The 25,603-nt window shown below is 35.0% G+C and overlaps 2 protein-coding genes across 8 annotated transcripts in view; one reads left to right on the forward strand and one right to left on the reverse strand.

The window, feature by feature from the left end:
- LOC134533340 (multidrug resistance-associated protein 1-like) overlaps positions 1–25,603 on the reverse strand; it is a 180,125-nt gene that overhangs the window by 76,120 nt on the left and 78,402 nt on the right. The window lies entirely within an intron of this gene.
- Positions 1–25,603, forward strand: part of LOC134533339 (uncharacterized) — a 176,104-nt gene that overhangs the window by 47,341 nt on the left and 103,160 nt on the right. For 3 of the 6 annotated variants that reach the window (XM_063370855.1, XM_063370857.1, XM_063370856.1), the window contains exon 1: positions 8,070–8,120. The exons of 1 other annotated variant lie outside the window; for it this stretch is intronic. Coding sequence is in view for 1 of the 5 variants with exons in the window: in XM_063370861.1 (XP_063226931.1) it covers positions 6,598–6,738; positions 6,940–7,176; positions 7,887–8,120 (612 nt within the window). In the remaining 4 variants the exon portion in view is untranslated. Of the gene's footprint in view, positions 1–6,597; positions 6,739–6,939; positions 7,177–7,886; positions 8,121–25,603 lie in introns of those variants that run through there. 2 more of the 6 variants (XM_063370861.1, XM_063370860.1) reach the window with 2 other exon arrangements.

A 25,603-nucleotide genomic window follows, 5' to 3' on the forward strand; every position in this document is an offset into this window, starting at 1 on the left:
TAAAACACTCAATTGGTATCTGGCATTAGTCTCAGTAACTAATATGAATTCCGATTCGGGATCTGACGCTGTATCGAAAGAACATAGGTGTAAGTTTTGCAGTAAAGAGTTTATCTTGAGATAGAATAAAAGACAACACGAGAAGAATGACTGTGTTAAAAATCCACTGCGCAATATGATAAGTTGTGTTCGATGTAGTAAGTCATTTGCGCGGAGAGAGAGCCTAAAAAGACATGGCAGAACTTGTAGCGCCAAGCCTGCGTACAAGCTAGAGGACAACGATGAATCTACTAGCCTAAGGAAGAGTGATCTGCATTACAACAATAATTTTCTTGGCTCTTCCGATCTCGACAAAGAACTTAAATTGAAGGAGGTTGATGATTTACGGAAGAATGAAGACAATGGAAGAATCCTTAACGTGAAAAAAGAGAATATATTCCAGCCGAATTCAAGTAGATCTTTCCTACTTTGTAAAAATGATGGACTCCTAAACAGGAAGCATGAAGACGATGAAGACACTTCAACATCATCAACATCGAATTATTACGGTAAATTGGGTGAAGACGATTCCTTCTACGGTGATTGTTACAGTGACTCTGAGGCTGTTGACAAAGACATTGACTATGATGAAGCACCTAAAGCTGCCAAGATCGAAGAATTTGGCGGTGTCCTGAGACCGATACGATGGAAACGACATGATATATTAAATAAATCTGATCAAGCTTGTGATGATCACCGTCTCAAACATGAAAGTTACCCTGAGGTTGGTGGTAAAACGGAAGACACCAGAGATCATAATATTTATTATAAAGGTGCAAGGAAGATGGTGGTAGAAGAGAATGATTACACATCATGGAAAGATCCAAACATATTGGTTGACCGACTAAGACTTCTACATGGTTCGCTTTGTGCAGGAAACTATTCGTGCATCAAAGAAATATCCTTCATACTCAAAGAACTGAGGAATGCTGGCTACATACAATAATGGCTTGTTTTACTTGCATTTGTATAATGTAAAGCAATAAAATAAATAATTTAAATTATAAGAATTTAATGTTTTTATTTCGTGTATTCTGATTTCTAACTTGTGCTTCCTTTTTGCCTTTTTTTTTGTTGATGGAGCTTCCAAATGTGCGGCCTTTTCGATGGTGGTGCTTCCAAATGTGCTGCCTTTTCGTTGTCGGTGCTTCCAAATGTGCTGCCTTTTCGTTGTCGGTGCTTCCAAATGTGCTGCCTTTTCTATGGTGGTGCTTCCAAATGTGCTGCCCTTTTTGTTGTCGGTGCTTCCAAATGTGCTGCCTTTTCATTGTCCGTGCTGCCAAATGTGCTGCCTTTTCGTAGTCGGTGCTTCCAAATGTGCTGCCTTTTCGTAGTCGGTGCTTCCAAATGTGCTCCCTTTTCGATGGTGGTGCTTCCAAATGTGCTGCCTTTTCGTTGTCGGTGCTGTCAAATGTGCTGCCTTTTCGTAGTCGGTGCTTCCAAATGTGCTGCCTTTTCGTTGTCGGTGCTGCCAAATGTGCTGCCTTTTCGTAGTCGGTGCTTCCAAATGTGCTGCCTTTTCGTAGTCAGTGCTTCCAAATGTGCTGCCTTTTCGTAGTCGGTGCTGTCAAATGTTCTGCCTTTTCGTAGTCGGTGCTTCCAAATGTGCTGCCTTTTCGTTGTCGGTGCTGCCAAATGTGCTGCCTTTTCGTTGTCGGTGCTTCCAAATGTGCTGCCTTTTCGATGACGGTGCTTCCAATTGTGCTGTTTTTTCGTAGTCGGTGCTTCCTATTGTTTTTCCTTTATTGAAGGTGCTACCAAATGTGCTTCCTTTTTTGTTGATGGTGCTTCTATTTTTTTAATGTTCTTTTGACTTTAGTATTTTAGTAAATTGTTCTTGATTTGACTAGCGTATTATTCAAACCGGTTAATGTATATAAACGAGTCCTAGACAGCAGGACGCTCAGTTTGTTACTGCCGTCGACGGTGTACGGATCACCTAGTTTGTTTCTTCTGGTGCATAAGTCGCGTAATTGCCTGTTCTTGAGACTTCGATGGCATCTTTACCGACTTTAACGTCGTACTCGATGGAGGATGTACCATTGACTACGGGAATCATGACGTCGGTGCCGACGATGTTGGAGCAGATCCCGTTGGCAACGCCTCTGACAACACTGGAGGAGACTTCGATATGTGCTGTTCCACCATCAGCTGAAGTTTCATCAGCATTGAATACTTCAATTAATGAAGAGCGTACTTCGCATCAGTGCAAATACTGTGGTGCATCATTTACTATCACCTCAAATGCTCGCAGACATGAAAGAAGCGGTTGTTCTAATAATGTTCAAAGAATACAATTTCAGTGCAATAAGTGTAATAAACTAATTTCACGTCTCGATAGTTTACATCGTCATTATAGAAAATGCTCCGAGACGTATAATGAACATGGTTATTGATTTGACTCATGTGTTGTACCGGCTAATGAGACTATATATAAGTGCTATGAACTTCAGTCCGTCTCTGACTGTGGTGATGAACGGATCTAATAGACATTTAAAGTCATGTAAAAGGCTTAGTCCGTACAATAAGAAGACTGTTTGAATCGAGGAATCCAATAGGCTTTGGTGAGTTGTCAGTGTTTTTTTTGTACTTGTAGTAGTGTATTGAATTTATGTAATAAATTTTTTTTTAAAAGAACGTGTGGTGTTTTTATTTTCTCAAAACTAACACTTTTTTAGTATTTTTTTAAATTATAGTTGTTTTGTATCAGCCAGGGATCGAACCAAGGACCTTAGTCGATCCAATCAATCATTATATGGATTACTAATTTATTTAATGAATTTTGGATTTTTTCCCGCTTTTCTAGCTACATTATTACATGATTTCAAGATGGCAGCTGAATTTTAAGATGGCGGGGGGCACCTCCATAATAAATGATTACTGCACTGTAGCGGGTTAGAATAAAATTATCCAGATGGAAATTTACTCTATAATACAGGTACACACACAATATGGTGTACTCCAGCATGTGGTAGCTCCTGGTGGCATGTACTGAACATAAAATGTCGGATCCATGATGGTCGACAAGGACAAAGTCAAATTTTAAGGACAAAGTCAAATTTCAAGGTCAAGGTCAAATTTCAAGGTCAAGGTCAAATTACAAGGTCAAGGTCAAATTACAAGGTCAAGGTCCAAGGTCAAGGTCAAATTTCAAGGTCAAGGTCAATGTCAACAGTTGAGGATAAAAGTATGGTTACCAGATAATTATACTACATGGTATCGGCACACTCTAGCAGACGAAAACAAGATGGTGGTCTCCAGCGGATGGAGACAAGATGGCGGACATGATGTCATACCAGTTGATGATATATACCTTGGTACTGGTGGTGGTAGATCAGTCTAGGTAGCTTTCATGGAGGAAGGATCGACCGTTTACTCTCGTCGGGAATCGAACCAAGGACGTACATCGATATAATCAAACAGAATTCAAATACGTTAATTTTTTGATGAATTTTGGAATTTTTTTTATTAAAATCGGATAATAAATAAAGATTTTCAATATGGCGTCCAAATTTCAAGATGGCGGACATGACGTCATACTGCCGGATTATATATATGCTATGAAACATGTGGTGGGAGTCAGTCTGCCTGCGCCCACTGTGAGGGAAGGATCGGTCGCCATTTTTAATTTTTTTGCCCTCGTCGGGTTCGAACCGAGGACTCCGAACTCCGTGTCGTAAATGTATGTTTTTTTTCAATATTTTATTAAAATTTTATTATTTTATTTTTTTATAAATTTTAATTTTTTTTCATTAAAATCGGATAATAAATAAAAAAGTTAAAGATGGTGGCCGTAATGGAAATTGCAACGGTGACGTCATCATCCAATATGGCGGAAAACACATCGCCGGAATTTTCGAGAACACACAATTACGTCATCCAATATGGCGGATCCAAGATGGCCGCCGTGATCTACTTGTCCCGTTACGTTGTGTCCCGTTACACTGTGTCCCGTTACACTCATCCAAGATGGCCACCGTGACGTCACAATCCAATATGGCGGAAAACACCACAGACACCACAGCCTGAAGCCTGTGCCCGCAGCCCCATTCCTATACTACTAATATTAATGTAAAACTTTTATATAGGACAATGTTTGATTACACGAACAATTGCTGCACGGGGTTGAAAAAAAGAGGAATATAATTTTTAAAAAATATACTCCTCTCTTCTTAGGAATACCATCACATCAGTTAGATTTGTGTGTGAATTTTATAATATTTATTCAAAACATTTGTCTAAAAAAATTATTGATACACACCATTGCTGCAACTGGTTTAAATATCTTGGGTTTGAAATAAGCAAATATTTAAAACTTCCCTACCACAAAGGCTACTCTATGGGATAAATATGTCTTTGTTTATATATTTTCAAATTGTCGCAATTTTTTTCCTAAATAAATTTTATGTTACAAATTATTACTGCAAGGTGCGGAAACAACAAGGATAGCATGACAATTTTTTTTTTAATTTTTAACAGATAATTTATAAAACTTAACAAACGTTTCCTAAAAATTTGGTTAAAATAATTTTTAATAAAAAATAACAGTTAAATCAGGGGTTAGAATAAAAAAATCGTTCCATAGAGTCTATTCATTCAAATTTTTTTTTTAACTTTCTTAATATTACCTTAAACATTTATTCAAAATAAAAATTTAAGTGACCACAAGTTAGTGCCAATAATTAAAAATAATGTTAGAAGTTTAAAAAAAACGTAACTCTTTGTAAATACAATAGCAAATTCGTTTGGACTTTAAATGCTGAATGCATTGAATTGAAGAAAAAATATTAACAATATTTTCACTGTCTGGAATATGATAAAATGTTTATTTGATTATTTTTGAATATTGGTGACCTACATGGGAAGTTATGGGCAAAAATTCACAAAAAAAATGTGTGATTAGTAATGTTACCTGAATACTTATAAATGCTAAGTTCATTTCTTACATATAATTGTAAATCTTTAAAACATACGTACCCTTTTTTTTCCCTTTTATTGACGAAAATTCTTAGACTAAAATTGTAAGATTAATTTAATATTGGGACCTAAAATCATCATTTGCTAAATTAAATTTGGAGATATTATTATTAATGTTTAAATAATATCTTTTTTTCGCGCCTTAGGGGTTGCATTTGACAAATTATAAAATTTTGTGGTCGGTAATTTTTATATGTTTATTATTTGTACTTATAATCTTTTCATCTGCTTGATTAATTTTTAAGTGCTATAATATATTATAGTGGAACCATTTTACCCCTTGTTTACGTCCATAGGGGTGGAATTCTGTATTTAGATATAGCCCAGTTTATAAGTTATCCAAAAAGCTTTACACTTAAAAATAAAAACCTGTCAGTAGATTTAACTGATGGTTTGAACATACAATCAAACAAACAAGCAGACATTTACAGTTTTATAATAGTAGGTATATATAGACACAGCCGTCGAAACCTAAATCTTAGTTTCAGCACCTTTCCTTCTTCTGTATAGCCTACAGTGTACTAGTTAACATCTGAGTTGGCAGGCCATGCAGTCAACTATGAGACAATATATCGTTTATTTTTTCAGATAGAAGCACGTGGCCTAGTGAAAGAAAAGCTATGCACATAGCAAATAATTTTTCCAAAGCAACCACTGCGATTAACGGCGCTTTGTTTTGCCTGAAAAGAAAACTTCCGTACCTATTTAGGGGCTGTTTCTTTTGTAAACTTTATTAGCTTTAGAAGATCGAATATAGTTCAGAGATTCTGACCCAGGATAAAGTGAACTTCATCGAAACAGAACAGTTTACAACCGAGGATGAAAATTTAGGTATACAACTTTTAATAGTAATACGTTTTAACATACAGATGGAAAAGAGGTGTCTCTTACAGTGTTGCAGTAGAACAGTACATGAAAACGATAGCACGATATTTTCTGGTTTTAGATTTGATAGATGCCTGACATTGTAAAAAAAAGTTATAGAACATTTAGTGTTACCGAAGACATTAGTTACGTTATCACCAATGACCGTTTATTTGACCATCTAGGCGCCTGTAGAAAAAATAATGGAGTTTATAAATATGTTAAATGTGAGGTACATTTTACGTGAAATAATGATTATTGAGCGTACCAAACGTGACCATTTCAGCAAGGTAAAATTTCAAATGCAGTACGGGACGATCAATCTTCTAGCTCAATTCGCATGCTTTTATTTTGTTACATTTTAGATTATATGCATTAATTATTTGGGTTTTTAAAGTTAAGTCGGTGTAAATTGATTTAGAATAGTAGATTTACGTTTTCACTTTCATAGTTATTGTTATTTGTTTCGGAACATCTTATTTTGGTGAATTTATTCAGTTGTAAATCGTTATGGTGTTTTAAGATAGTATAATTATTGTTTATTACGTGCGTTAGTATTTTCTTTTGGCGAAACTATTTTGTAATGTTTTAAAATTATGGCGGCAGTAGGCGTCTAATTGTTTAAATTAAAGCTAACAGTCTATCAACACACAATTAGTATATTATTTACAACGATAACTGAAAAGTACTTAATGTGACTAATATTATATTTTACAGATTGGTGCACAGTGAAGTTCTTGGAAGACGGCATAGTTCAGAGATGCAAAGAGACAGAGCTACGAAAAAGAAACGGAACACTATTTGCTAGGTGGCTAAAGGATGGCCGTTGGTATCCAGCATCTCTTCTGGAGTCTGGGGGTAATTAAGTAAAATTTGTTTATGATTTAAATTCTTTTCATTTTATAAAAAACATATTGGAGACCAACTGGTCTTAGATAAATAACACTGAAAAACAGTTAAAAATCAATAATAATAATAATAATACTTATGAAAATTTTGTTGCCATATTAAGTTTTCGTCATTTGAAAGTAATTTTAGTGATCATTTATTTCTTTTCAGATGATAAATCATCCTCTCTCAAAAATGTGACAAAGCCTACTGGGAACGCCACTACAACATTCGATATTCATGAACGTCAAATTCCCCTACAAGATTCTGCCTCTAATGCAAACACATTGGATGTTGCGGGCATAACGGAAGATTATGTTGAGTCTCAGTCTTGCTCAATCGACTTCTACCCTATTGTGACTGAGCATGAAGTGTTGAAGAACAACGAAACGTTAAGTGAAATTACAGGTGAGTTGCTACTGCAGCGATTATTAAATTACATTAAAAGTTTACGTAACATTTTAATATCATTATTTTGTTTAAAGTTGTTCTATTTTTTATTTATTCGAAAATAAAATGACTTTTTATACTAAAGCTACCTAAAGAGTCTACTCAGTTAGCTCCATTCTGTAGAGTTAGTTATTCATGATTTTATTTGAAAATACACGTACCCAGTCTTTAACGGTGCAATGGTAGAAAACTATAGGTAATTGTAACATATGTGGAGTCCTTGTAAACAAACTACGGTAATATGATAATTTTTACTTTAGAATTATTTTATGTAGAAAAACGTTATGTAAAAATTTATCATTGTGAAATTAAATGAATTAATTTATTGCTTTTTATTAAGAATTTAAATTTAAAAAATTTAAATCTGAACAAAAATCCACAGTAGAGTTAAATAAATTAATATTAATATAACTCTTTATCGGCAATTTAAATTTATTGAATAATTATTTCATTTTTTATTAAAAAATTATCAATATTATTATGCCCTATTCAATATCACTGATAATTAAAGTAATTTTAAATGGAAAACCAAGTAAAGCTTATTTCTAGCTAATACCTGGCATGTGTTACAATGCTTCACTAAATTATATTAAATTTGTGGCTGTATTAAATTTTGTCATTTGAAAGTAATATAATTGTAATTTTAGTGAACATTTATTTCTTTTCAGATGAATCATCCTCACTCGAAAATGTGACAAAGCCTACTGGGAACGCCACTACAACATCAGATATTCATGAACGTCAAATTCCCCTACAAGATTCTGCCTCTAATGCAAACACATTGGATGTTGCGGGCATAACGGAAGATTATGTTGAGTCTCAGTCTTGCTCAATCGACTTCTACCCTATTGTGACTGAGCATGAAGTGTTGAAGAACAACGAAACGTTAAGGGAAATTACAGGTCAGTTTCTACCGCAGTGATTATTAAATTACATTAAAAGTTTACACAACATTTTAATATCATTATGGTACTTAATGTTACTCTATTTTTTATATTTTCGGAAACAAAATTTTTTTTTATAGTAAAGCTACCTGAGGAGTCTACTGAATTAGCTTTATTCTGTAGAGTTATTCATGATTTTATTTGAAAATACACGTACTCAGTCTTTAACGGTGCAACGGTAGAAAACTATAGGTAATTGTAATGTCATATGTGGAGTCCTTGAAAAAAAAAACGGTAATATGTTAAGTTTTACCTTAGAATTGTTTTATGTAGTAAAACATAATGTTGTAAAAATAATAACATCGTAAAATTTAATAAAATAATTTATTACCATTTGTTTAGTATTTTAACTAAAAAATTAAAATTTCTAACAAAAATCCTAAGTAGTGTTAAGAAAATTAATTTTTAATTTAACTCTTTAAAAACAAACAATAATGTTTGGCACCAGAAATTAACCTTTTTTATTATTATTAATATTTACCAACACTCTATTAAACTCACATTACACTTAAACGAGCTTCTGGCAAAAATAAATAAAATAAGAATAAATTTAATACATTTTTACTTCATATTTTTTTATAAACCAAATTTTATTAAAAAATACAATAAGACTTTCACCATTCTTATTAGGAACAAAACATAACTAAGGGGGAAAAAAACTTTTAATCAAAATTTATCAGCAATTTAAATTTATTAAATAAATAATTTTTATATTTATTATTCTTTAAAAAATATATCAATATTATTAAAACATTTCAAAATCACTGATTAATAATAGTTAATTTTAATGGAAACCATGTAACTCTTATATAATACCAACAAATGCCGCATTAAATTTTTGTAATAAGCTTTAACTGTACAAAGCTTCTCTGTGAATCTATACCTTTCTGTGTCTCTCTATAACCCTACCTATCTCTGACTATATCTCTCTAACATCTCTCTATATACATACTGCCATATCTGACAATATATTTATATATATCATTACATATCTCCATATCACCCTATAATACTCTAGTTCTCTTTGTTTTTTTAATGTGTATATATCATTATCCTCCAATTCTCCCATATCTTTCTATGCATCTTCATCAATCTTACTATATGCTCTTTATAGTTATGTTTTTAATTTTTCTCGATTTATATCTCTACCTCTACATGTCATGCTATTTAACTTTCTTTATCTCTCCCCATGTATTTATTTTTATATTTATTTGTATCTCTTCTTCTCTATCTCTCCTTCTCTATCTCTCTTGCGAATCGCGCACTAACAGTTTTATTTGGAGCGTAGATAATAGAGAGTGTCATGAAAATACTTATTGGTTATTATTCCATACTACTAACGCGTCATATTAGATTGGCATGTACACTCAGAAGAATTAAACAATGCAAAATACCAAAACCACGGAGATAAAGAAATCATAAACAATGCTAACAAAAAATATTGAAACCAATAATCACTATTAAAATTATAATCAGGGTTGCTAGGGTCAGGTAAAACATGGAAAACCTGTAAAGTCAGTGAATTCCATGTTTATTTGAATGAAAAGTCATGGAAAAGTCACAAAGATTTCTGGAATTTTCTATGAACCAACGCATTTTCCCGCACGCTGTTAAAATATGAATTTTTTATGTTGTTTCAGAATACATTTGTCATTTTTAATTTTGTCACGATGCAAGCCTAGCATTTTAACAAACCACACCAGACCTCATATAACATAACAATAAAAAAGAGTAATATGTTTTATTGAGACTTTTAGGTTTGTGCTATAATATTGTTCGCACATTGTTTTATATTGAATAAATAATTAATAATTATATTTAAAAGTACTTTTTATATTTTATGTTTTTATAGTTGTATGTTAGTTCATTTGTGGTCCTGTAATATGAGTATTAAAAATTTATGTTTGGGTTGATTTTTGGCAGTGAATTTTTTTTTTACTTGAAGTAATATTGCTGATAGTTAAACCATTAATCTCAAAGTAAACTTAAGCTAACTAATACTAAGAGATGAACTTTCTGAAAGGACATGTCTAATACCAAGTTTCACATTATCGTGCAAAAATATGCTGGATAAAAATTGCAGTTTTACAACTTTCCAAAATAAGTTACTATGTACGGAGACAAATCATATGTAATGGCCTGCAAAATCTGGAAAAGTCAGGGAATTTCATAGTTAAAAATGTGTAGCAACCCCGTATAATATATATCTAAATTTGGACCATTTTACACACAGGTACACAATTTTTTGTGTGTGTGTGTGTGTGCGTGTGTGCGCGTGTGCGCGTGCGCGTGCGCGTGCGTGCGTGCGTGTGTGTGTGTGTTGGTCCAGGGTATAACGCGAGGACCAGCGCTTGGTTTTTCACCGGCACTGCGAGGACCTTTTGCACTCCGAGGACCGGGCGCCGGTCCTCGGAGTGAAATATCCTCGTCTTCGCGTTCTACAGCCTGATAGCTATGCAATGGTGTATATAAATCCATTTTCTGAGGTGGTCCTCGTTTCGCATTATAGAATTGGTTTTGCGGTTCAGTAGTTCTCCGCCAGGCAGTGTATTAGTCGACATTCACACACAGCGCATCAAATCTGATAGTTTAATGCGAGGACCATGTTACACAGATCGATCTTTACACACGCTTGCATTTCACCGCATGCTCCGAGGACCAACTACACAGTAACATTGAGGAATTTAGAGTGCAAACCGAGGACCGTTTACAATAGCCAATGAGAAAAGCGTATTTGAAATTTAAAATAATACGAGGACCGTCTTACACACTGCTGGTTTACACGCATTTGCTTTTAAACATACATCGCGAGGACCAGTTACACAGGCAATAAGAATCTGTGATTCTAAAACGAGGACCGACCTTACAAGCCAATGAGAATAGCGTATTTTAAATTTAAAACAATACGAGGACCGTCCTACACACTGCTGGTTTACACGCATTTGCTTTTTAACATATACTGTGAGGACCAGTTACACAGGAAATAAGAATCTGTGAATCTAAAACGAGGACCGACCTTACAAGCCAATGAGAATAGCGTATTTTAAATTTAAAACATTACGAGGACCGTCTTACACACTGCTGGTTTACACGCATTTGCTTTTTAACATATACTGTGAGGACCAGTTACACAGGAAATAAGAATCTGTGAATCTAACACGAGTACCGACCTTACAAGCCAATGAGAATAGCGTATTTTAAATTTAAACATTACGAGGACCGTCTTACACACTGCTGCTTTACACGCATTTGCTTTTTAACATATACTGTGAGGACCAGTTACACAGGAAATAAGAATCTGTGAATCTAAAACGAGCACCGACCTTTACAAGCCAATGAGAATAGCATATTTGATATTTAAAACGAGGACCATCTTACAGATTGCTGGTTTACTTCCATTTGCTTTTTAACATATACTGTGAGGACCAGTTACACAGGCAATAAGAATTTGTGAATCCAAAACGAGTACCGACCTTTACAAGCCTATGAGAATAGCTTATTTGATACCTATTTAAAACGAGAGCCGTCTTACACGTTGCTGGTTTACTTGCATTTGCTACATATAGTGTGAGGACCACAAAAATTTAACGATCATAAATTAAATGACCACTACCTTAGAAAATCCAGAAAATTAAACTTTAATTATGGAAAAATCACAGTGGGAAATGATCTTTAGTATATGTTAAATATTTTAGGAAATTTTTAACTCGCGAATTGCCGTGTAAAATATTGTACTCAAATTTTTTTGTGTCCATTCACAAACATTCACAAAATTTTAGGTATTTCACACAGTTTTTATTATGTAATCATTAAATAGATAATCAGGAACGCAGCATGATGGCAGATTATTACCCTAGCGTATCAGCTTAATTCGAACGGTATTTGATGGCAAAGATTATTTAATTATTTTCTGAACTGCAGGCAGGATTTTAAAAATAATGCCTCACTCTTGTTCAGATATGTTTTTATCTTTAAGAAAAAAATTTTGGTTGTTAAACTTATTATATAAGGATATTAGAATTTTAAATATGACTGAATGAAACACGTATGTCAGCGCTGTTCGGAAGCTGTCAGGAAGGAAGGTAAGAAAACCAGAATTCCCCCCCCCCTCCAAAGCCCCTCGCCTAATGGGTGGTGCGTGCTGGTTCAAGCATTCAACAGTCAATACAAACACTGTCCTTGTTCTGTCAACTCCCCCTCGCTTAAAAGCCTTCAAGGGCACAACAAGGTTAGGGTTGAAACCGTTATGCTACCTCTCTCATTCTAGTTGTTCTTGGGATATTTTCATCACTCCCAGCTCTTTCCTGGCAGGACGTAACTTATTTCCCTTCGTACTGCTCTCTGTGAACACCTGTTAACCCAGCCTTAGCAGTTCCACCCCTGTGAACTACATCCCAGCCAAAAATTTGCAATAAAGAATGATAAACGGTAGAATTAAATAGCATCACATTCTGAAGTCTTTTATTTGTAAAAAAAACACATATTCAATAATTTCTGCATTATAGAGTATAAATACTTTTAGATTTTTCCAGGTTTGTATCAGTGAAGTTTCATTAATGTTGTTTCCCTCGATGTTATTCCAGGTAGACTTTAATACTGTACATTTTACGGACATCGCAACTATTGAACTCATGAAAATCATAGTTTATTATTTCCCCCTTTATTAAATTTTTCTGTTTAAGAAAGAGAAATTGTTTTTTTCTTTTCTTTTTTCCTTGAGATGGTTTTACTACAAAATTACGATAACTTAATACTTACTAAATCTAAATTCCTTAATAGATATTAAATCTGAATGACGCCACATTTGTAGATCCCATCCGTACGAGGCCGTGTCGGGTCGCTAGTTTCGTATAAATAAATAATTTTTTATGGATACTGCAAATAATATTCATACTTTGACACCTTAATCATATTAAGAACTTAACAAAATAATTATTAGCACATGCTTATCTGGAATGTTACTACATCATCCGTGTTCGTTTTGTTAATTACTGTACAGATTTCAGCTACGAGTATTGATAATAATTTATTGTAGTATACCTAGTTGGCTTTTCTGGTAAAGCACTACTTTGGGACGATATATTTTACTTGACGTTATTGAGATCTTCCTGAAATTAAATTTTTAGTGTAAAATGATAACTGTGGTATAATACTGGAATTACAATTGTGTGGCGCGCGACACGATACACTTTATTTTATTGTGAACATGAATTAAAACAAGGTTTACTGCGAATATTTTCAATGCCATTATGTACAAATATATTTGTACGAAGTTCACAAACGTTTTTTAATTTATTACAAAATCATTTTAGTGCCAATCAATAAGTTAAGTTTCTGTTTAATCTCTACAAAAACTAGCTAAAGTGAATTTTTCAAAGGTTTTTGATGTTTGATAAAAATGAGTTTCACGTTTGGTTGTTGCACACTTTTCTAGCATACAGTTTTTTTATATTTTTTGTACATATTTAATGTTAAAACGTCTTCAGAATAAGAGTTATTTTTTACATAAATACAGCGTGATGAAACGTTAGCACACGAATAATAAATAAATTTTGTCTGCTCTATATCAGTATAGTTTTGTACAACATAACATTTAACGATTCATTTTTGAGTAATTTAATTTGGCTTTCGCAGCCATTTTTTTTCTGCAGACATCATCACTGTTGAGACGAAGAATAGTGCAATGAAGAGCGAGACGTCGGTACACTCTACCCCCGTGATAGCTCAACACTGACAGTCAAGATTGTTCACAATTTTGTTTAAGTTTATTTTTCAGTTCCATATTCATAAATGTATAAATTAATGACCTTACATGATGGACCAGTACTTTTCACAAATATATATAAAAATATTATTGGGACAGGCGGAAGAGTTAGGTATATGCTCACGGAAAACAATATTGTTTATACATTGGTTGCTGTATTGGAGAGAAGAAAACCCTAAAATTTTAAAATTACGCTCAATTGTATATTGTTTGCTCGATATCCCAAAAACCCAGATCAAAGAACTCCAAACCAATCATGGAAGTAAAAATGCATTACTATTTGCAATCGCGAAAAGTCAAGGGTCTTACATTGTGTTCAAGATTATGTGCCGAAACAACACAGTTGTCTGGTAAAAATTGGTTTATTTATGTTGTTATTGTCAGCCGAATGGTAGTAATATTATTATTTTACTAGCCAATACCCACCCGCTCTGCTGAGCGTAAAATTATGTCACCGTATGGAATTAGAAAAATAATAACATCATGTCAGTATGTCAGTTATAAATTGAATTTGTTGGTTATTAATTTCATCATAAAATTGCAAATGAATTTACATATAAATTAAAAACAGTATGAACATAAAAAATCGTAATTTTTGCTTGATATTATTAGTCTTAAATTTTATATAATTAATTTTATGATAAAGTCGTTCAGAAAAAAAATAGACCACACGGTGGTTTAAATTATAAAGAGTTTTGGTGTATTATTTAGCTGTTGGACAAAAAAAAATTTAAATTGTTAATTGATTTTTGATTTTTAGTTCATTTAAGAAAATTGTTTTTTTTTTTTTTTTTTTAAGTCTTTTAAAATATGTTTTTATTTTATTCTTTTTTTCTCTAAATTAAAAAAAAATGATTATGAATAGTTAAAACTAATTGAAAACACTAAATATCTGTGTAATTATTTATTTGTTCGAATGAACTTATAGAAATCATTAATGCTCACGTAAGAAATTCATAATAGCCGGTCTGGGAACAGGGTTCAGGATGTGGAGCCGAAGCCGATGTCCGCCATCTTGGATTGTGACCTCACGGCGGACATATTGGATGACCTTGACCTTGGCCGCCATCTTGAATGACGTCATCGCCACCATTTTGGATGACGTTGCCGCCGCCATTTTGTTTTCTAGAACTTTACGCCATTTTGAATTGACACCACCGTTGCACTTTCTGTCACGGCGGCCATCTTTAACTTTTTTATTATTATCCGATTTTAATGAAAAAAATTGAAATTAATAAAAAATTATTTAATTAATTTGATATGAAATATCGCCAACATCTTTAAATCTAGGGCCAAACTCCCGGGAGTTGCACTGTTCGTCACGGCCGCCAACTTTATATTTCTGTAATTTTAAAGTTAGAAAATCGGGAAAATTTTTAAAAATAAAAATTACTGAATTAAATTTAATACTAAAAATTATAATAAAAATTTTAATAAAAATTATTTAATAATTTTTTTTATAAAACAAGGCTCTTACGTCATGCAGTCCTTGGTTCGAAACTCGGTGAGATCCAGGATGGCGACTGGTCTTTCCTCCATGGAGGCTACCAGCAGACTGACCTCCACCCCTACCACCAAGGTATATATTCTACACCAACCAGTATTGTGCCACAGCGGCCATCTTGGATCCGCAATTATGTTTCGTCTGATGAAGGTCACAATTTTTTTTATGTTCTCATGGAGGCCACCATCTTGGATGACATCATTTCCAACATCTGAAACATGGCCATTTTGAATCATGATGTCACAGCCGCCATCTTAGAATTCCGTAATTTTAAAATTAGAAATTTGGGAAAAAATTTAAAATTAATAAAAAATCTATTTAACTAAATTATGTTAATAAATTCGGTTGCAATCTTGAATTTCGACCGCCATCTTAAATTTCCTTAATTTTATGCTAGAAAGGCAGAACAAATTAAATATTAAAAAAATCTTTTAAAAAAATAAATAACGTAATTACATCATGGAAGTCTTGAGTTCGAAACTCGACGAGGTTAAAAAAAATAAATAAAATGGAGACAGGTCCATCCTTCACGGAGGCTACCAGCAGACTGACCTCCCACCACCAATGCCAAGGCAGATATAACATCAGTCTGTATGACATCATTTCCGCCATCTTGTTTCCATCTGCTGGAGGGCACCATTTGGTTTTCGTAGGATGTCATATTGGATGACCTCACAGCAAACATATATTTTTTAAGCTGGATGCCATTATCTAGGATGATATCTTTGTTTACAGTCCTAACCACAAGGCGTGCTAGTGTCACGTAGTAATTAAATCGTCCACCAGAGTGCACTGATGTCACATTAGTTTAAGTTTTACCCGTAGAGTGCAGTAATCATTAACATGGAATCCGCCAACTTGTCGGTCATATTGGCCGTCATTTTGAAATTATTTAATTTTAAACTAGAGACTAGGAAAAAATTCCAAAAAAGGAATTAAAAAAATCACTTATTAATACATTTATTCACCTATCGATTCCAGAACATGGTTCAAACCACAAAAAAATAATAAAATTACCAAAAAAGCTACAGTTTCAAGAAATAAAAACCACAAGACTTTCTAAACATACAATTTTATTACATTTACATTTTACGTTTACATTTCTCGATGTGACATTTTAGTTTACCTGGTCGACTAAGTGGTACACCTCAGTTTTCTCATGAATAAGTATTGTCGATTTCATTAAATGGACAGTGGTATAATCCATGACGATTTTCACTGTGCACATTCACTAATGTTTTGTTACAGAATATACAGTTGGTTGAATGCACTGTTAGTCCTTTGCAAAACCATATGTGCCTTTTCAAGTTTATGTAGCGTAAAAACTGGCTACAACATTTGTTGCACTGATATTTAACACGTTTAGCGTTGTTACATTTGTGAATAACATACTCATGAATTTTCAAGTTTTTTGTGCTTTCACAGTGCGTGAAACTGTCGGGACTCAGTATCGGCGACTGTCCATGACCATAGTATGCTTGTTGAAACTTGGCATACATTCGAAATGCGAGTAAAAATCTTCGGTTTTCAAAGTCCATGTTCATGTCTACGTACGGGTTGCTTTTGCTGTTTAAATATATTTTCACACTACATACTTGACAGTTATCGATTACGGAGCGGCTAAGTCCTGCATTGAGCTGTCTTCCGGTCTAAAGCCCGACGATGATGTACCTTGGCTTTTCCGTAGCGAAGCTACTTTACTATCCAGTTGATACGCTGACTTTTAGGCAGGCCAGGATACGTTTCAGACTCCAGGATCGGAATGATACGTCAATGTTCTTGCCGCTTTCAACATTCTTCAGCATCTTGTCACGTTCGATATGTGCTCACTTAAACATGAGGCAGCATCCACTCGATGGACTGTAGTGTTGGCCAGACATCCTGTGGGTTTTCTGCAGCAGCCACTATTGCATTAACATTCGTGTTGGCTAGAAGCAGTACCAGCTCTCGTTTAGAATTAATGATTTTTTGCTTGTAGTCTTCGGGGAACCCAAGAAGCATGGACAGAGGAGCACAAACTTCTAATTTTCCTTCTGCATAAATGGGTAGCTTATAATCTTCCTCGAGGTCACATCCTGCCATCTTTGCAGCAAACAGTTCGTTCGGTTTGAGCGAAAGGTAATTTTTCATAGTAGATGTTATGCCAACATCTCTCGTCTGGTCTACCTCGACGCCATTGAGTACATATGTAATTCGCTCAATTAGATGTAGAATACCATTGCAGGATATTTTCGTCGTTGTTGGATGTGTGCCATCCGCTTTTGTCAGCGTGCCTCTTATGTGTAGAAACGACTGCGATGGTAAAGTACAGATATTCTGATGCTGTACAGCGATGCGTACTTCGGATGGTAGAGCGTACGGTCCGAGCAGAAAAAGCTGGTACTCGTGCAGTTCCATTCTGTTCCATTTTCGTAATGCTGTCATCAAAGATTACCGGGTCTTCCACGTTGAGGGTTTCGTCTTCCATATTTATTTGGCACTTGAACTACACTGAGCAGAAACTTTACTCTGTCAGGTGTTAATGCACCGACGTCTGGTAGAGAACTGGTTCTTTGCACACCGACGCGATTCCTTTTACAACTGTCATGTCTCACAAACTTTATGCCCATTGTCTTAGATGCAGAAGAAGCGTAATTTCTTCTTCTCGAAAATTAACCAAGCGTCCTCGCTGGTCAACGATTCTGACGACGACTTCGTGTGCGCTCTTCACGGCGAATGGAACGTAAATGATGCTTTGCGGCACTTCAATCAATTTATTCCTGGCGGTACTATGGGCGAAAACCTGTGCAGCATGTTTCTTCCATTAAGATACGTTCCACCTGTAAAATTGCAGTTCATCCGTATGACATTCAATGGCAATATGCTTACAGCTCGCGTGGATTCTTATTTTTTCCCGCAGCATACATCTTCAGCTCGAATCCTAGCATCGTACCTATGGTTCCCGGCTTGGTAAAGATGATGTTTTCACTGCATGTTAGAATGCTTTTTGTGTGTTTGGATTTCCACGCAGTTGAAAGTCTACATCCGGTGGTAGGTGTTCCTTGATGTAATTTGCAATGTCATCAATTTCGTACGAGCCAACAGGCCAATATATTTCTTGAGTGTAACCATCACTTTTCACGAAGAAAATCGTACAGTCTCTTTGGTCGACGTTCGGTATGGTATTGTAAGTTTGAAAATCCACGAGTCCGATACACAATTCGCCATCCAAGTCGAGAGACGGAAAATGAATCGGCCGCAGCTCCGAACTGTGACCTGTCAGCGTAAGCATTATACACATGTTTTGCTATTCAATATTTTTGGGGCAGAAAAAGTTTGCTATTTAAAGTGTTTTGTTTGCTAAAAAGCGGAGATTATAGGTGGCCGCAGTTTGTTTGGCTAGGTAATGGTTCTGTTTCGTAATGGTAGTAAAAGACAGTAGTAGTATCACTTCCTTAGTATCAGTTTCTTTGTTATATGTATATTAAAATTTGCTCTTATGTAGAGTAGTCGTAAACAGCATAAAAAATATATATATGACGAATTGTTGTGTATTACTTCCACAAGGCGTGGCCATGTAAATAGATAATATTTTATAATATTTGTGGAACATATATTTGAAATGTTGGTGTTCAAATATTTATGAAAGTGTGTGAACTCTTAAAGCACTATCTATCTATTTAGGAAGTAGTTATTTTTTATTTAAGCAGGTTTTTTTAATGAACAACTAAATGAATTTAAAAATTTGAACTACTGCAAGCAAAAAATACTTTATTTCATTTTTATTTTAAAATTAGCCATTGCATTCTACCTTGCTTAAACTCTATTATCGAAAAAAATTTTTTAACAGAGCTAAATGCCGTAAATTAATACACGAAACATACAAGTTTTCGTATGATACGATAATAGCTAGTGACAGTGACGAAACCAAATATATTTTGATAATTTGTGTAGAAAATCCAACAGTAGTGTTGGTATATTTAGGGGTTTTGTTGTAGTCTTAATCAATTATCAAAGCAGCCATCTTTCGTATCTTCTTTGACAGCCTAAATACAGCACCAAATGACATACTTAGGAAATTAATTCCAGCCGCATGTGTAGATTCCTGGAGGTGGTGGCATCTCAGGGGGGAGGGGGCTCGAACCCCCTGAAATCAAAAAGCCCTTCTGAGGGGGCCCGCTTGCACTTGCAAAAACTTCATATTTACCCGCGTGCCCCAATGGGAGTCCAACAGATTTTCGCCTGTGATTCCAGTCATAAGCTTCACGGAGACCTTGAGCAAAACAGTCAGCGCACACAGAGTTTTTTCATACCACCCGAACTTACCTTCGATAAAATTTGATTTCACGTGGATTCAGCGTGACTGACTAAGCCTGCAGTCTGAATCCACCTGTAGTCCGCTGTTGCAACGGCTAAGAAATTTACACTGCTCATAAACAGTCTGTATATTGCTCGGAACGGGATTCCAGTTCATTCGTGTATGATATTCATAATATTGTGCAACATTAAAGTCGTTAAAAAAATATGCTAAAAAATAAAATGCTAAACATGTAATAAGTGCCAGAAAATAGTAGTATGCAGCGTCCATTAATTATTTAGAGAAACTAAAAACGATGTAAAACCTAGAATATAAAGTTAATGATGAACACTTTTTTTTTTTTTTTTTTTTTTTTTATTTTTTTATTTACAGATTTGGGATGAGTTTGACGTGTACGTTTTCTTCAGGAAGTAGGTTAAAAATTTGTTTGTAGTTATTGCGATTTAGAAATTTTATTTGTGTCTAAGAGTTAAAAATATTTAATATTATTTTTCATCTATTTAGTCCCAATTTTATTACACTCAATGTATATTAGAAAGATGTGATTTCTCGTCGCGGTGCGGAAGATTTATATAAATGAAAGCGTAACTTTTCGTGGAAAACCATTCATCACACAAATGTTATTTCAATAGTAAAATGTTGGGGATATGTTTGTGATTATATAAATTTTATTTATTTTATTCTGAAACCAGAAACTAATTCATCGAATTTTGTTAGCAGCATATTTTGTAATGGGTGTAAATCTCTTAATTATGCAGAATGTTAATTTAAAAAATATATATACTTTTTAAACAGAATTTAAGATTGTTTGCAATTCATTAATATAGTCTGGATTACAACACTAATTTGTTTTTCAACCTAACGAACATTTTCAGTAAGCAAGCAAGACAATTCGAGAGTATGATCCTGTTGGTGATGTAGCGATAGACATAGGCAGTCCCCTTCCTTGTCATGATCTTGTTCGCAGATAATGCAGGCATGAGCAGCAACTGGACTCCAGCAGAGACACAATGACAAAAGAGTTTTTCCCTCCAACCCCATTATTCCGCCTCCCTTGAGTCAATACCCTCCCCCCTCCCCCCCCTTCTCCATCAACTCATGCCTAATCCCGCGCTCACGGCAGGCTCAGGTATATCGCTCCACCCATCCATTAGTTGTAGCACATGGCCAGTGGCCCAGCGCGCTAAAAATTTTTATTAGTGAGGTGATGGGAAATACCTAACTTGCTGCCATGACAAAGAGATACCACCAAGTTCCTTAGAATCGAAAAATACAAGGTTTTTCCGCCACGTTCACTGCGACCGTGCTCTCGGGTCTTCCCGAATACTGCTGTCACACAAACAGGAAGGGCATCGTTAAAAGCCAAACAGAATGAACGCTGGAAATCCCAACAATGTCAAAGGATGTTTAGAGAGACAAAAACGGATTTGTTTTACTGAGCAGTTATTCTAGTCTTCTTCTACTTTTGTATGAACAGTAATATGGTTTATTTAAAAAAATTGTAAGGTATTAATGAAAGTAATTTTATTTTCTCGAAAAAAATCTGCGAAGACAAATTATTTGATGGCATCAGTAGACTAAAATAAATATCCTGTTATCATTCCAGTATCAAACATATAAAATGCCATAGCCTTAATAAGTTTTATAAAGCTCTCTAAATTGACTAAATACACGTGTGATTACACAAATAACTATTTTGAATTATAAACTTTACTTTCATACTTATGCCGAGATTTTTAGTTTATAAGGATTATTACGATTTGAACAATAAAATGTGATATAAAAATTCTTTACTCTAAACTTGCCAATTTGATGTATTCAAGATCGCGTAACAAGTTTATTTGGGTGCGCTAGCTATTTAAAATAGACTGATAAAGATAGCATAATGTATTGTTTGGAGTTGATTCCTCAGATATTGTCCAGAAAATGAACTTTTTCTTGGCATCACTTTAGAACCATTTTTCAGTTACTGAGCAAATACTTTCTGTTACAAAAACGTACGACAAAAATTTAACACTAGTTTAACGACGACTAAGTATTTTTAACTACACGAGTTTGATATCGATAGGGCTTCCAGGTCTGTGACTGGTGAAAATATTTGGTTGACAAGCCATAACAATTTTCGCTTTAAATAATTGATAGAAACGAAGTTCACACTCGCAAACAAAGATTTGTACATAAAAGCACAAGTTGGCAACAACTTCCAACCACTACAAATCCGACTAAGACAATTCAATTATTTGTAATGATCGAACAATCAAATCTACGTGACAACAATTACTTGTCTGTCTGCATGCGTTTGCGAATCATAAACTGGTTCTTTTGGAAGGTGATTTCTATACCTCATGGTTCTAATGATATTTAATTTAGTTCGATAATGTTATAGGTGAATGTTTTGACTGACTGGTGAGCCATTGTAAAAATTTTAAGGCCCTGGATTCAAACTATCTTTTGGAAGCTAATTTTAGTGGTCTTGGGATCGGTTTGGTGGAATACTCGAATTTATTACATCAATGAAATCTGTATGTTATTATTCGTGTCACCCTGACAGTATGGCGGCTACCCATAAGTCGCAACTCAGGATCCAACCACAATGGGTACCACTCATTCCATATGCCTTATAATTACAACATTAGTAGTATAGGAATGACGGAACTGGCGCAGGCTTCAGGCTGTGGTGTCTGTGGTGTTTTCCGCCATCTTGGATTGTGACGTCACGGCGGCCATCTTGGATGGTTGTGACCTTGACCTTTGACCTTGACCTTGAATTTGATCCTCAAAAATCGCCAAAATCCGCCAAAATTGGGCAAAAATTGCCCAAAATTCCTCAAAATTTACATTTATGTGGAAAAAAATTCCGCCAAAAATTCTCAAAAAATTCCACAAATTAAAAATTTCTCTTTTCGAGGGAAAAATTCCCGTTTCGAGGGAAAATTTCCCGTTTTTAGTCCTTAAAAATCCCAGCGGCTAGAAATGTCCATATAGAGGCTTAAGCATCCATGTCTACAGCCTCTGATAAGCCTCTGACGTCATCATGGAATATGTCATTTTGAATAAAGACGTCACCATTGCAATTTTCGTTACAGCCGCCATCTTTAACTTTTTTATTTATTATCCGATTTTAACGGAAAAAAATTTAAAATTTATAAAAAAATTCAATTAATAAAAATTTAATAAAAAATATTTAAAAATCATACATTAACGACACGGAGCTCGGAGTCCTCAGTTCGAACCCGACGAGCGCAAAAAAAAAATTAAAAATGGCGCCCGATCCTTCCCTCACAGTGGACGCAGGCAGACTGATTCCCACCACTTTTTTTCAAAGAATATATATCGTCACCTAGTATGACGTCATGTCCGCCATCTTGTCTTCGATGCTGGAAGCCATCATCATTGTATCGTCGGCTAGAGTGCGCTGACGCCATGTTAGTTTAACTCTTACCCACTAGAGTGCAGTAATCATTTATTATTGCTGCGACACCCGCCATCTTGTCATTTGGCCGCCATCTTGGAATCGTGTAATTATTTAGCTAGAAATTCGGGAAAAGTTCCAAAATTCATTAAATAAATTTGTAATCTATATACTGACTGATTAGATCGACTAAGCTCCTTGGTTCGATCCCTGGATGATACCAAACAACAACTTTAATTTAAAAAAAGTACCACTAATGTGTAAGGTTTGAGAAAATAAAAACACCGCAAGTTCTATTAAAAAAAAAATTTATTACATACATACTACACTACTACAAGTACAAAAAAAATACACAGACAAATTACTAAAGCCTTGTGGATTTCTCGACGTCTGCATCTGCTACCCACGAATTAAAGCGAGGTGGAAAGCCCCACCACTTGACGTATGACAGTCCATTTCTTCGTTTTATAATCTTCTCCACCAAGTACGTATCGGGATACAACGTAGGCTGAATCTCTTCGGCATAGAAGCCTCCATGGATAGGTTTGTGGTCCAAATCTTCGAGGTAGTAGGTCCTAGGCTCTGATTCACGAACATGTGTCACACGGAAAAGTTCGGGACTCCAGTTTGCAGTGAAACCTTTCTCGAAGATACCTTTCTGCTTGGAGATTCGCACAATGTCACCGACGTTAGCTTTACGCTTTCGTGGATCTTTCTTCTTCGTGTTGGGAAAAACTGTTTGAAGCAAGCGATTGTCCGTTACGTCCTTTGGCTTCATTTTCGTGGTAGAATGCACCGTGGAATTATACTCGCTTATTAGTTTCGGCAAGATGTCAAGCCACTTGTAATTTCCGTTAGCCGTGAACTGCCGCCACATCTTGGAACGCAAAGTTCGGTTAAACCTTTCGACAACGGAGGCTTTGACGTTACTAAATGTAGAGTAGTGTTTGATGCCATACTTCTTCATCAAAGCCTTGAAGGTTGCATTGTAGAATTCTTTCCCGAGGTCCGTTTGCAGGTGCGACGGTACACGTCCATCACCCAAAATATTGTTCATGGCCTTGGCTACGTCAGTTGCAGTCTTTGATTTGACAGGTCTAGCCCAAGCGAACTTGCTATAAACATCGATGACTGTCAACATGTACTTCATGGTGGCCACTCACAGTCACCAAAAATATTCCCTGATTTTTCCCTGATTTCCCTGATTAAAAATTCAAAATTTCCCTGATATTTACAATTACCAAAAAAAAACATACTTTTGATGAAAAAATATATTATAGAAAGAGATTACTCATATTTTAGCACCCTGCTGTATTTTCTTCATTATATACATACGGAAGTTCGTTAAATAACAAATACATTTTAAATATGTCACTTTACATTATAGCGTCCCGTTCAATGACATGCAGTCTGTGTTTTGTTTTATGTAATGGGGTATTTCAGTGGCGAGTGCTCAAACATTTTTTTCACACAACTTTTGATAACTGTTCTTTAATTCATTTTTGAAGTGTAACATTTCTAGTTGTGAAACAACTAATGGATAAATCTTCACTGCATTACAATCAGTACTCCCATCTGTAGCTAAAGCAAATGGTCAACTTACTAAAGATTCAACAGTTTCAATTTAGTTTCACCAGCCATATACTCCACTAAGGCAGATGTTTTTGCTCTCGCACGTCTGTATTTCTGTGCAATTTTTGAGTCCGGAAACATAGCTCTATACAAATTACCCGAATGATCGGCTACTGCTATCGGTAAATTGTGTTCTACCAAAAAACTTGTAAACAATAACTCTGCATTTGTTACTTTCGTTTCTTCAGATGTAGCGAAAAACGACGATATAGATTTATTGCTCGTCACGGCTTTAAAATGTTCTGCATGTTTCTTTGATTCAATATGCCGTCCTCAGTCATCCCTTCCACCATGCGCAATCGAAAAGTCACACGTGCATACATTACAAAAAGCGTGGCGTTCCACAACATTTATGATGACAAGCATGGCCATTCTTTTATATAGTTTGGTCGAAAGTTCTGAAGAATAACGTTCTTTTTTTGACTCAGATACACATTGTTCTGTCACACGCTTCATTTCTACAACCGGCACTGAAGAACACAACACTATCGAACGACATAAAAAGATTTCACGTCTGTACACACGACAAAAACACTTTGTAAAAAAAATGGCTTTCAACAAAGTAAATAACACAAGACAGGTTAGCCAAAGTACCGTACAAAAATTATCGTGATGTAAGTAGCTAACAGACGAAAAGTCCGAGAATATGTACTAGTTGTATCGTACAACGGACGTAATACCGTACCATTTCTATTACAAAACACAACAATTAATCTACTTATTTAGACAGTACATGCGCACATTTATCAGTTCCGTTATCTGCGCAACCACGTGATGTATTTGAGAACTGCGTTCACGAAACACGCACACCAGAAACGGAATTTTTTTTTCC

Source organism: Bacillus rossius, chromosome 6, assembly GCF_032445375.1.
Source record: "Bacillus rossius redtenbacheri isolate Brsri chromosome 6, Brsri_v3, whole genome shotgun sequence".
NCBI classification, from domain to species: Eukaryota; Metazoa; Arthropoda; class Insecta; order Phasmatodea; family Bacillidae; genus Bacillus; species Bacillus rossius.